This window comes from Triturus cristatus, chromosome 9 (assembly GCF_964204655.1).
Source record: "Triturus cristatus chromosome 9, aTriCri1.1, whole genome shotgun sequence".
Taxonomy (NCBI): Eukaryota; Metazoa; Chordata; class Amphibia; order Caudata; family Salamandridae; genus Triturus; species Triturus cristatus.
In genome coordinates, this window is record NC_140592.1 from 420,834,331 (window position 1) to 420,847,905 (window position 13,575).

At 41.8% G+C, this 13,575-nt stretch overlaps 1 protein-coding gene across 1 annotated transcript in view; it reads left to right on the forward strand.

Moving 5' to 3' along the window:
- The window catches only part of LOC146798081 (cytochrome P450 2A13-like), a 989,478-nt gene that overhangs the window by 141,917 nt on the left and 833,986 nt on the right, over window positions 1-13,575 (forward strand). Inside the window, exons 2-3 of the mRNA XM_085625294.1 lie at window positions 11,068-11,230; window positions 12,811-12,960. Coding sequence (XP_085481420.1) covers window positions 11,068-11,230; window positions 12,811-12,960 — 313 coding nt within the window. The remainder of the gene's footprint in view (window positions 1-11,067; window positions 11,231-12,810; window positions 12,961-13,575) is intronic.

The window sequence follows — 13,575 nt, forward strand, 5'->3', positions numbered from 1 at the left end:
GCAATGAGACATTTTGTAGCAATGGTTTTAAGTAACTGTGCTAAATAAAATAAACTTGGAACTTGAAGGTTACTTTATTCTGTATATTACAAGGTCACACCATCACCTTTCATGTAAAAGAGAGAGTATGTTTGCAAACATGAAGAATACATATAGAATTTATTTTTCTGTTGTCCAAAAAAAAAGTCACAATAATTTTGCACAAAGCACAGTCCTTGCCCGAGAGGCACATAAATCCGAAAACATGAAAACAATCATTTATCCCCCAAAATCTACATAAGTTCAGGTTTTATCTTTTTTCCACACTTATTTTGAAACATTCTCCTTCCACCACCTGATAGGTTCCCATATACGCTTTCCTAGGATTCTACCCTTTTTCCCCTTCTTATCATATATCCCTTTTTCCAGATTATATACTGACAACAGTCTAGCCAACCATTGATGGAATGTTGGGGCTACCTTATCCAGCCATGCTGTTGCCACACAGATTCTCCAAACTGTCATAGCCATGAACAAGAAATAAGACGAACTAGCCCGCTCATTTCCCCCACCTACCCCAAGGAGAATCCATGCTGGCGTAGGAGCAACATTAATTCCTAGATTTATATCTAAAAAAGATTCAATAGCCCTAAGCAGCAAATTAAGTTGTGGACATAGCGCAAAAATATGAACAATATCAGCCTTGCTGCTGTCACACCGGGGGCACGTAATTCCTGTCGTTCCCCCCCATTGAGCAATCCTATCAGGTGTATGGTATAAAGAATATATCGTCTTATAATGTTGGGCCTGTAGTGCTGCTGAGCAGAGTATGGTCCGCCCCAATTCTAGAGAGTCCTGAAAGCAATCCTGGTCGACCTGGAGTTTATCTGCCCATTTTGTTCCATATTTTTCCAGATCATCACTTCTTAATACAGACAGCTCAGTATAAATTTTCTTAATAAAACATTCTGCCCCGCCCTCAATGACATCCAATATCCTATTTTTACAGAACCTGGCAGTTCCACCCTGTTTGTTCATCAGATAACTCCGAACTTGCAAAAACTTAAAAAAATTATTCCTAGTGATACCATACTTCCCTTGAATTTCGGTAAACTGTAAGACACCTTGAGCTCCCATGAGGTCCCCCAATGTCCGAATCCCCTGCCGCCCCCAATCACCCATAACAGTATCTGCAAATATTTCTCCTGGAAGAGACACATTCCCTTCAATCCGAGTATAAGCGTTGAATCTACCCAGCCCCAGTTTTTTACAAAATAATGCCCAAATTTTAAAGCCTGCTATAAGTGTCTTAAATCTGGTTCTTTTATAGTACCCAGGATCTGTATATTTCAGGAAACAATTTCCTGCATCTTCACCAATAAGTATTGCATATATATCAATTGATCCTATCTTAACCTGCGGATCTGAGGTGTCTCCTCCCATAAGCCCAATCATATACTGGAAGGCTGCTGCCCAGTAATATAACTTAAAATCGGGAACTGCCCATCCTCCCCTATCCATAGGAAGAGTTATAAATTGAAGGGCTCTCCTGGTTTTCCCTTGGGCCCATATGAATCTGTTGACCAAACGTTCAATTGCCACAAACCATTTACCTTCAAATATCAAATGGAATTGTCCTAAACAGATATAGGAATTTGGGCAAAATGATCATTTTAACCACATTAGAGCGCCCAACCAGGGAGAGATGAAGGTTATGTATCCTATCGAGATCTTTCTTACTTTTAACCATTATAGGTTCAATATTGTGCTCTACGATCTTATCTAAATCTGCTGAAATACTAATACCGAGATACCCAGCCGATTTAACTACCCGCACATCATCGTTACAAATCACCTGGTTATTCTTAATAATCTGTGTCTTGGGGCCATTTAACGCATATCCCGATATCCGACCGAATACCTCAGCCTCCATTTCTACTTCCACAATTGCCCTAGTTGGGGAAGGAGTCACTATTGCAACGTCGTCCGCATAAACTAAAGTTTTAAACAGTTGGCCCTGAATCTTAATCGGAATAATTTGGTCGTTTAATTCCAATTTACGAATCAGCGGATCGATGTAAACCGCAAATAGCAGGAGCGAGCATGGACACCCTTGGAGGGTACCTCGTTTAATCCGCACTGCCGATGTATGCCCTCCGTTGATTCTAAGCTGGGCTGTGGGAGATCGATAAAGTGCCTGAATTGCCCTAATAAACCCTACTCCAATACCACACCACGATAGAGCAGCCCAAAGGTAGTCCCAGGAGACTCGGTCGAATGCCTTTTCTGCATCCAAGAACATAACCGCCATAGGTTCTCCTGAGACTTCCGTGGCATCAAATAAAGTGATTACCTTGCGAACGTGTTGTGTAGTTCCCCTCTCCGGGATAAACCCATGCTGTGTAGGGCTAACCAATTGACCTATTATCTTACACAGCCTGAGAGCCATTACCTTAGAATTTTTTTTAGCACCCGAATTCATGAGGGTAATAGGTCTATATGAACCCGGTTCCAAGGATGACTTACCCTTTTTCAGAATCACCACAATGTCGGCGCCTTCCCAGGAGACTGGGACAGATTTTCCTGATTGTGTCTGTAAGATTGTATCAACCAGGTCAAACTAGCACCCCCATTGCTTTCACGCCATCGCGCTGCCATCGGGAAATCATATCACACGCAGCCCCTCCTGAAGTGTTCCCTGAAGTGCCCCTTAATCCTCGACCTGCCAGTACCGCATATCTGCGACGGCCGGTAAGCATCATCGTACACACTTTCCTCCTTGCAGTCCCGCATCCTCACTGCTGCTAATTCTGGGTACTCCGCCACTCCCGCAGGAGCCCCTACCGGGCCCGGACGTTCCAGCATCCGGTGTTGTCACACCCACAGTCTCATGGCAGGTCCTTCGGACTTCCTCAAGTAAGGATCCTTCTGTGCCTATATTCTTTCATTCTCTACCACGGCAAACCCGTCTGCTGCGCACGGCGTTTATCTCTGAGCCCCCATCCTTTTGCTGCTACATTCCCTTGTCTGCCAAGCACGGCAGTCAACCTAGAGTTTCTACCTTTTCACTACGGCATCCTCTTGTCCTTTTTAAATCACACAGTCACTTCACCGTGTTTTTATGCTTAAATATGGTCTAATACCCGCAACAGAACATTTCTCCTCACTCGCTGCGACGTTCTTGATCTATTTCTCTCCTTTTTCTCCTCCACGTATCCACTGCGCTGCAATTTTCTTGTTTATTAAAATGTTAGTTTACTACCATAAAAGCTCATAATGCTGAATGTATTGACACCTTATTGACATGACACGATTGTTTTGACCAAGCGTTAAATGTATGCAGTCACGCTAACTCCAAGACTTATTATCTCACTCAGTCACTTACTCCTTCCCACTGCACCATGTGATTCCTTATTACCACTGTTTTTTACCAATGCATCTTGATAATTCTTTGAAGCGAAAAAAAATTTGTTCAGACTTGCTTGTGTTCTCTCTAGGCTGTATACTGATGATATACACCCCCCTAATTTTCTCCTTATGTCTTCTTCCTCCCTTCTCGTGACCTATGTCTAATTTACAGTTATCTTAGTCACTTATATACAGGCATGCTAATATAATGTCCTGAAGATGATCCATGCATTGCTCACTTGGATCGAAACACCGTCGACACCTTAAAACACCTCATGCACTAAATGCGATGTCATTATTAACTGTGTAGAGACGTTACTTGCGATTTGTTTCTTAAAATTCTTACTACTTGTCAAAATAAACCATAAGTGTTGCCTGAGCCTTGCTTAAATGTTCACCCTATTTTATGTTTGTATGTTTGTGTAGTAGGATGCAGGCTTGTGTCCTACTTTTCAGTATTTGTGTTTGTTTATATCCAAAAAACTTGCTGATAAATTAAATATTGAACCTCTGTCCGGCTGGATAAGTTAACCAATACAGCACTGATTGGGTCTGTATTCATTTGTTACTTCCTATCCCTACCTCCCTAGGGACCATTGTAGCACAAAATAATTGATTCCCGAGGTCCCTGGCTGACTTTACTTGGGTCCCCTTATTGTTTGAAAAGATGCTTTTTAAATAAAGCAGTTCTGTTTTATTTTTTTAAATGCAGTCCTGTTGTAATCTATACCTGTCATTCCACATGTTTTACTATTAATTGTATAGTCAGTATCTCCCCTGCCTCCCATTTAATCCACCGTTCCCCCTGCCTGCCTCACCCCCCCTTTCCCCTCTCCCTTGGTACATCCCTACCTTAGAATGTTAGAGTGAAACTCACCTTAGAATGTTGGTGTGCCTCATTTGCCAGCTGGTGCCTGAGGATTCTGGTTTGAATAACTGCTTCTCTTCATCTTCCTTTGTCAGCTGTTTACTTCTAACAAATTGGCGATGAGGATGGGATTAGGATGAGGCAGATTTGTCATTTTGTGTGTGGAAATTTCACTAAACTTTATTTTCAAATGTATACCTTTGTTTGTACTAGCCTTTGTTGTTTATCATATGAAAGTACTTTTATCAGCAAGAGTCAGTCAGGCGTGGCAGTAATTAGCCTTCTCAGCCACAGAATTCTATGTCAATTTCTTCAGCCTGTTGTATCGTCATTTTACCTAGTACACGTGTTTTGCCTGCCAGTTTCTACACCGCTGCCAGGTACAGCTTACTCTCTGGTGGAAATCCTTTACCTTGTTGGGTTATCCAGATACTTGGTTGTTTCATCTTTAAGCCTGTCTTTTTTATCGCTGACAGGCACAGCGTTGTAGCACTCTGTGACTCTGACTTTCCATTTTGGTGCCATATTGATATATGTATTATAAATTTTCACATGTTCAGAACCTTGCTTAGAAATAGTATTTTTTTAGATATACACTCCACAAATTAGTGTTATTTTAAATTTTTCTACAGTATTGTCTGGCTAGCTCCTCTTTTTCTTTCCTCCACTCGTCACTCTTTCTCTTTTCTTTTAATTCTTCTCTTCTCAACTACTGTCTTTCCTTGTTTTCTAATATCTTTTCTCTCCTATTATGGCGTCATTCGCAATGTCTCAACCTCCCTCGTTCTTGAATGAAGAGGGTGAACCGCTTATTCCTTGGAAGAGATGGGTGAATCTTTTTGAATCTTATCTAATTGCTAATGGGGGGGACAGATTTTCTTCTGTACGCAAACAGCTTATTCTTTTACATAATTTGGGTAAACATGCGAGAGACATTTTTGATTATCTCCCTGACACTGTAATTGAAGGTGAAAGTGGAAGTGAGGATGACATGATGTATATTAAATTACCCTTAAAAATTTAGAAATTCAATTTGGAGAAAAGGTACTAGTACGCCATAATTTTTTCTCTAGATCACAAGGGAAACATGTAAAAGTGGTAAATTACATTGCAGTGTTAAGAGGATTAGCTTCTACTTGTGAGTTTGGTACATTAACAGAATCTCTTATCAGAGATCAATTGGTGAGGTGTACTTGTGACAAGAAAATCCCAGAGAAATTATTAGCTGATGCTCCTGAATTAAAACAAGCGGTTGATTTTGCAAAAAGCATAGAGCATACTGCTTTTTGTATGAATGAAATGAAAGATGCTGTTGAGGTCAAACAAATCAGTGATAATAATTTACTTAAGGTGTCAACAAAGGATGTTAAGAACAAAGTATGTTCCACTGAACATGTAAAACAAAGAACTGAAGTTTCAAAATGTAAATGCTTCCGTTGTGGTAATCCCAATCATTTAGCCAACAATGTAAGATGTCCTGCTAGGAATGTTACTGTGGCATCTTAAGGTTCCACACCTGTTGCCAGGTGCTTAATAATGGTATGATGTGAACAGCTGGGCCAGCAGTTGAAGCCTGGTTTTGATCCTTGCAACAGCTCTGATGTGGATGGGATTCACTTTATGGAATAAACTTATTTCTACTTAATTCTTACAGTTACGTGCAGGAAATGCAACAAACGTGGTAATTTCTCTAAAGTTTGTAATGATATAAGAAGAAATGTCACTCACATGGTTCACAGTGACATAGTTTCTAATGAAGACATCATATTCCATAGAGCAGACACTAAGGAATTATCTGACAGTAACTACCCTAAATGTAAAATTCTCCTTTATGATGTACTGTATATGGTATTTGCAGACTCATGTTCCCCCTATACCCTTATCAATGAAGCTACATTCAAGGCTAACTCAGGAAGCAAGGATCATGAGATGTTGCCCCCTGATGTCAATCCAGGTGGTTACAACCATAATCCTATACCCCTGGTGGGCATGCTCGTTATGCGGATCAACTTCAAAGACAGGGCAACAGTGGGGAAAGTCTACATTACAAGAAATGTGTTTAATTTATTAGGGTGGAAACACCAAAAAGACTTAGGATTAAAATTAGATCCCAATGCTTCAGAACCAGTGTATTTGGTTGAGAGATCTGGAATCGTGAAAGAAGTTTGTGAAGAATTTCCAGAAGTATTTCCATACAACTTGGGTCTGCTGAAGGATTTCTTACATAAAATCAAGTTGAAAAAACAACTTAAACCAGCTGTCTACCAATCTAGATATGTCCCCTTACTTATAAGAGATCCACTCAGAGCAGAATTAGATAGATTAGAAACCTATGGTGTGATTGAGAGAATTGAGAGCTCGGAGCGGTTAGCTCCCATAGTGGTCGCATCTAAGGAAGGAGGGAAAGGTATCCACCTATGTGTGGATTTTAGGGATCTTAACTCCAACATTTGGGTGGATGGACACTCTCTTCCCAACATCAACGAGATGCTTAGTGTAATACAAGGTACCAAATACTTCAGCGTCCTAGACCTTTCCTCAGCGTACCATCAGGTAGCTCTCCACCTTGATTCTAAAGTCCTCACATCCCGCATAACACCCTTTGGAGCTTGCCAATTTTGCAGACTGCCATTCAGCTTGGCATCAGCCGCGGCAGTGTTCCAACATATAATGCAACATATTTTGAAGGGTTTGGACAAAGTGTTGTGTTTCCAGGATGACATCCTGATATACGGGGAGTCAAAAACCGAACCCAACAAGATCCTGAGAGAGGTTCTTTGTAAACTAAGCAAGGCAGTATTCACCACTCAAACAGACAAATATAAAATAGGCATGAAGTCTGTAGTGTACCTGGGCCACACCATCTCCGGTGAAGTAATCAGACCTAAAACCAGTTTAGTGGATTCGGTCAAGCTTGCCCCAGCTCCTACTAACAAGAATGAGCTTAAATCTTTCTTGGGCCTTGTAGAGTATATGTCTAAGTTTGTGGACAATGTTGCGGGCCATGCTCACTCTCTAAGAGAATTGTTAAAAAAAAGGGTCCCCTCTTAATTGGAATTCCCAATGCCAAAGTGACTTCACTTATATCAAACAAGCCATAGTAAAAGCTCCCGTTTTATGAATGTTCGATCCCAACGCCAGGACAACCTTGACAACGGACGCAAGCATGAAAGGTCTTGGAGCTTCACTCACTTAAATGTTTAATGGTAAAAAGAGAGTGATAGCTTTTGCATCCAGGTCATTGAAAGAGCCTGAATGTAACTATTCCACGATCGAGAAAGAGGCCCTTGTTTGCTATTGGGAGATAAACCACTTCAAATTTTTCTTGTGGGGAGTTCGCTTTACTCTTCGTACAGACCACAAACCTCTACTTCCCATGTTCTCCACAAAAAGCAAAGAAAGGGCCACTCACCGCATTTCTAAATGGGTGATAGACTTACAAGGTTTTAATTATACCATGTGTTACGTTTCAGGCGACAAGAACCTAATTGCTGACTGTTTGGCTAGACTTCACATTTCCAATGAGGATTCACAATTTAACCCTCCTGATGAAACCATACTTGCATTTGAAATTCCAGCCATTAACAAGGAAGAATGGGAGAAAGGGTCACAAGAAGACACTGTTCTAATGGATCTAAAAAAACATGATCTGCAAAGGATGGCCCAGAACTATTAAAGATCTTCTGAAAATCTCAAGTCTTTCTGGGTGGTGAGAGATTAATTATCCATAATAGGGGATCAAATCTACAGAGGCAACAGAATTGTCCCACCCACAAACATGCTGGAACGCATCATAGAAGTGGCAAATGAGGACATCCAGGAAGGAGTATGACCAAAAGTAAAATCAGACAAAACTATTGGTTCCTCAACATGGACTACATGGTGGAGAGAATAGTAAAAGACTGCCTAGCCTGTGCATCATGTGACAAATCCAAAGTCACTCGCAAAGCTCCCCTTATTCCAGTGTCTGTCCCTTCCAAACCTGGGACAAACTGGGCCTGGACATTATAGGTCCTTTAACCCCTTGCATGCGCACGACGTCTCCTGGCTGTCGTGCATTACGGTGGGTGTGTGCGCACGACGGCCGGGAGACGTCGTGTTCCCGAACGCCGTTTATTTCTCCCGCACAGTGGGAGAAATAAACCAGCACGCAAGGGGTTAAACCTACTAAATGTTTCTCAAAGATTCATGTGTTTACTCATTGATTATCATTCACATTGGATCTCTACCAAAATGGTTTCTTCTATCACTACATCATCCCTGATTGAATTTCTGAAAGATGTATTCTCGAAAGAAGGGATACCCAGTACCTTTGTCACAGACAACAGCGTTCAATTTACATCAGATGAAATGACGCAGTTCTTATCCAAATTAGCCATCTCACATATAAAAACTCCACTATATTGTCCAAAGGCAAATGGACTGGTGGAAAGAGCCAATAGAATGATAAAGAACAGCATTCAAATGGCTCGTACATCGTATGAACCCATAGAAGAAGCCATGAGACGGATGCTATGGTCATATCACTCCTAACCCAATGCCATTTCTGGGGTTTCCCCGTTTTTGTCTCTGAACTGGAGGAATCGTGGTTCAAAACTCACTCCCAATTGGCTAAATGGTAGAATCCAGACTGGGTAAATAGGGAATCAGTTATGAAGAAAGTTGGTCGGCATCAAGATGATTACAAAGGTAAATACGACCAGAAGCGGGGAACTACCAGTAACGAATGGTTTGAGGGCCAATGGGTAGTTATCAAAAGACGCCAGGTTGTTCGTTCCAAAGTATCGCCATTTTCCAAACCTGTAAGAATCCAACGTGTAAACAGTAATTTAGTAGTATTGGAAGATGGTAGCAGCTGGAACATGGACAATATAGCTTTCTGCCCCAAAGTGTGTATTCCTATATCTTCTAAGAAAGAAGGTCAGGGTGAGTCGTTCTCTAACATGCAACAGCCTATGGATGTCAGAACACGTCGTCCACCACGGTGGCAAGAGGACTATGAAATGTGATACTATTTTTCCATTAAAGTCTTTTGATAGTTTTCATTAATTACAATCTACTATATTTGCAATTGCTTCTCTTCCCTAATCAAATGGAGGTGTGTTGTAATCTGTACCTGTCATTCCACATGTTTCATTATAAATTGTATAGTTGGTATCTCCCCTGCCTCCATTGTAACCCACCGTTTTACTTGCCTGCCTCACCCCTCCTTTCCCCTCTCCCTTGGTACATCCCTACCATAAAATGTTAGAGTGAAGCTCACCTTAGAATGTTGGTGTGCCTCAGTTGCCAGCTGGTGCCTGAGGATTCTGGTTTGAATGAACGCCTTCTCTTCATCTTCCTGTGTTAGCTGTTTACTTAGAACAAGCCCATTTTTCTCAAAGGAAAACGGGATGCATTTAAAATAGAAAAATGAAATGTTACTTTTTGTAAGAGTAGACAGTGGTCCTTGGAACCACTGCCTGCTCCTAAAAAATATTTTCAATGCCAGTCATAAAGGGGAAGGGTTCCCCTGGGGACCCCTTCCCGTTTGTGGGTGGCTTACCACCCATTTGTAATGGTGGTAAACTGCAAGTGTTTTGCAGTCACAATTGGGGCTGCGAAAAAATCTTACATTAAACTGTGACTCGCTATTAGGAAGGGACGCCCTTGGCATGCTCCTTCCGAACAGCAGTTCACCAACCCTATTTTACGAGTCAGTAATAGGTTACCAACTCGCAAAATAGGGTTTGTAAATAGGGAAGACCTATTTTGAGGTCATAAATGGGCCAATTTCCCGTTTGTGACCTCAAAAATCGGTTTTATATCTGGCCCTAAATCCTAAACAGGTCTTGTTTGTCTTAAAGAGCTATTTGCCTAAAACAGCCTTGGAAGACTGGAGATTATGAGGGATAAGGTTTGCTTTAAAATGCATTTTAATTGTTGTTCTTCGAGAGACTCTATTGGGCTAAGGGGCATATGTACATGCCCCTATGGCCACCACAACGTCACTTTTTTCGACGTTGTGGTGGTAGCAGGGGCTAAGTCTTATTTACAGGACAGCATTAAGCCACTTAACATGGCTTAGCACTGCCTTGTAAATAAGGCCCCCTTTCGGGCTATAGTTAGCGTGAAAGGGGTGGGCAGTGGGTGTTGCAGTGGGCGTTCCACTGCAACACCCATTGATTTTGACGCTGCCCCCTACGTACAAGTGCAGCCTACATAGGAGGCAGCACCAAAATTAAGACCAGGGAAAACATGATCTTAGTTGGCGAAATGAGGAGAAATGCATTATTTATCCTCAGTTTTGCTTTTTCAATGTATGCTGCCTTGTGCAGCACACATGGAAAAAGCAAACTGCCATGGATTGTTTATGTACAGGAAGGGGGCCGTTCCTGTACATAAACAATCTGTAAAAAAACAACTCAATTTTGTGACTTTCATGTTTGCTGCATGAAGCAGCACAAATAAAAATAACAAAATGGCATTTTAGGAATGTTTATGTACAGGAAGGGTCACATTCCTACACATAAACAATCCTCCCCTGCACAGAGACACCCTTGCACTATGGTGGTAGCAGTGTAGCGCCAGCACAGGGGAAAGCGCAAGGCTTCACCATATCCTTGTAAATATGGTGCAGCCTTGCATTTCTGAAGTGGCGGAGTGAGGCATTAATCCATGACGGCTAACGCCTCCCTTTTTCACTTCCTTGTACATATGCCCCTAAGATTTTAGTTTAAATGCTGATTCTGTTGTATTATCTGAATTTAATGGCATTTTCTATGTAAGGACATATAGTGGCATTTCTTAAGGGCATATACTCTCTTTTGCAGCTGCGTGATATCTATGGCCCTGTGTTCATGGTATACTTAGGTCCACGACCTGTGGTGGTGCTGTGCAGCTACGATGTTATTAAAGAAGCTTTTATTGACCAGGCAGATGACTTTACGGCAAGAGGAGCATTTCCGGCATTCGAAAAGATATTGCATGGCTCTGGTGAGTCCTTGAAAGAAAGGGTAAACAGGAATCAATATAAAACCTATATGAATATGTTGATTCTTAATCTGTCTTTCGGTAGTTTGGAACAACAGCCATAAAATAACTCCTAGAGCCGAATTGCATGCTTTAAATACAGTCATTTATTAATTTTTTTCATCTCCATTGAAGTGACAAATGATTGAGACCTTTTTTTTTTATGCATATGCCATTCTTGGTAATTTACCACTCAAGATTAATGCCAAATTGCATTTGTCACAGAGGCATATTTATGGGACTAGTGGTGCAGGGCAGCACAGCAAGTCACCTTGCTGCGCTGCCCTGCGTCACTGGAAAAGGGCAGGAATGGGCCATATTCAGGAGATAGAGAGCATTCCTGTCCTTTCCTTCTGCGCTGGCTCCGTTTCGGCAGACTAGCCCCAATGCACTTTCCCTTGCACCATGGTGCAAGGGTTTCTGAGTTGTAGGCAGGATTATTTTTGTGCAGGAAGGGGCACATTCCTCCACAAAAATGATCCCTAGAGGCGTTTTTCTATTTCTATATGTGCTGCAGAATGCAGCACACATAAGAAGACGAAAAAACAAGAAGAATTAAAGAAATATCTCCTTGTTACGCTTCACCTGGGGAGGCGTATCTCTTGGATGCATCCCCAAGGTTTTCCAGGCTTGGTAAATCCGGGAATGCATAAAAAACCATGGGACATATTTACAACGAGGCGATAAAAAATTATCGCCGCTTTAGCGGCCGTTTGCGGCCGAAAAGCGGCGATAATTTTATCGCTATATTAGCAAGGTCACGCTAATGCGTGGAACCTTGCTTTAACGTGGGGATTTCTAACGCCCAGCTTTGCATCTCTAATGAGGTGCAAAGTGGGCGTTCCTGACCTGACATGATAGGAGAAATTTCGCTAAGCGACATTTCTCCTATCATCAAGCCCCACGCTATGAAGCATAGCGTCAGGAAAAGTAGCAATAACACCTGTTATCGCTACTTTCCTAACACCTGCTTCAGGACTGACTTAGCCATGATATCCTATGGAAGGTGGATATCATGGCTAAGTTTGTGAGTCCCTATCAACTAGCTAACGTGAGATTATCGCTGGGTTTCCAGCGATAATCTCACGTTAGCCAGTTAGCGCTAGGATTTTTATCGCCGATGAGATAAGCGTTGCTAATAGCACGCTATCTCAGCGATAAAAATCGGCGCCAGCCGGCGATAATTATCCGAGCGCTAAGTGCGCTCAGCGATAGTTATCGCCGGTTGTTGTTGATATGCTCCCATGATAGCTGTATGGGAACACCCACCACAAAGCCCATGGAACACCTCCCTTGTGCAGAGGAAGGCAATGCAGCAATTTGCGCTGCATTGCCTTACTCCGGATTTATGAACCCACTTTGTGTGATGCAAACATGACGCAAGCCTCCAGTAAATATGCCTCCGAGTGTATATGCGGGTATAAAATTGCCAACTCAGCCTCCAGAAAGCAATTATCCGTCGCTGGTGGTACTCATGAGCCTAAAATGTGGTTGTGAGACAAAAGTTGTGGAAGCAAATCAACAAATGTTCTTATTTGCTGCAGGACTTGCGTTCACCAACGGTGAGGAGTGGAAACAGCTTCAGCGTTTTACTATTTCGGCCTTGAAGAATTTTGGCATGGGCATGAGGAGCATTGAGGGGATCATTCAAGAAGAGGCCAACTTCTTAGTGAACGAGATTGGAAAATCCAAAGGTTTTCTGCATTTTTGTTGTTTACATAACGGTGTGGCTAAGAGCTGTTTAGAGTTTTGTCATGAGGCTTGCATGTATTTCCCTCTACTTGTTCTGTGTGTGGTTTTAATATGTGATAGTCTCTTTACAGATGAACGTTGGATTTAATTAATTATCTGAAGTGAACAATATTTGAATACAGTATATCTTGTCCCCATTGAACATCCAGACAAACTACTGTGATCACATACCCGATAGCACACTTGTGGAACACTAGACTTATGGAGTCTTCCAAGTGAACAATATATGATTTCTTTGTCCCTGTGCAACCCCCTGCCACATTGAATAGTCAGACAATCTTCATTCTATATGGAACTTCACCACATACAAACTCTAGGAGCTTCCCAAAACACACTGTGTACAACAGAACCTCTACCACCCAGATCTTTTCTCTTCCATTTCACTGTTTTACCCAATTCACTGTTGACTCACATCACGTGTACAATTATATCCACCAAATCACTAGGGGTTCTCCAATAAATAATTACTAACCTTTCTTCTCTAGATATTTACCCTCCCTCCCCACCCTTTTATTTATTGTGTTGTTTTCATTGCTGTATCAGACCAGCTGCTCTAT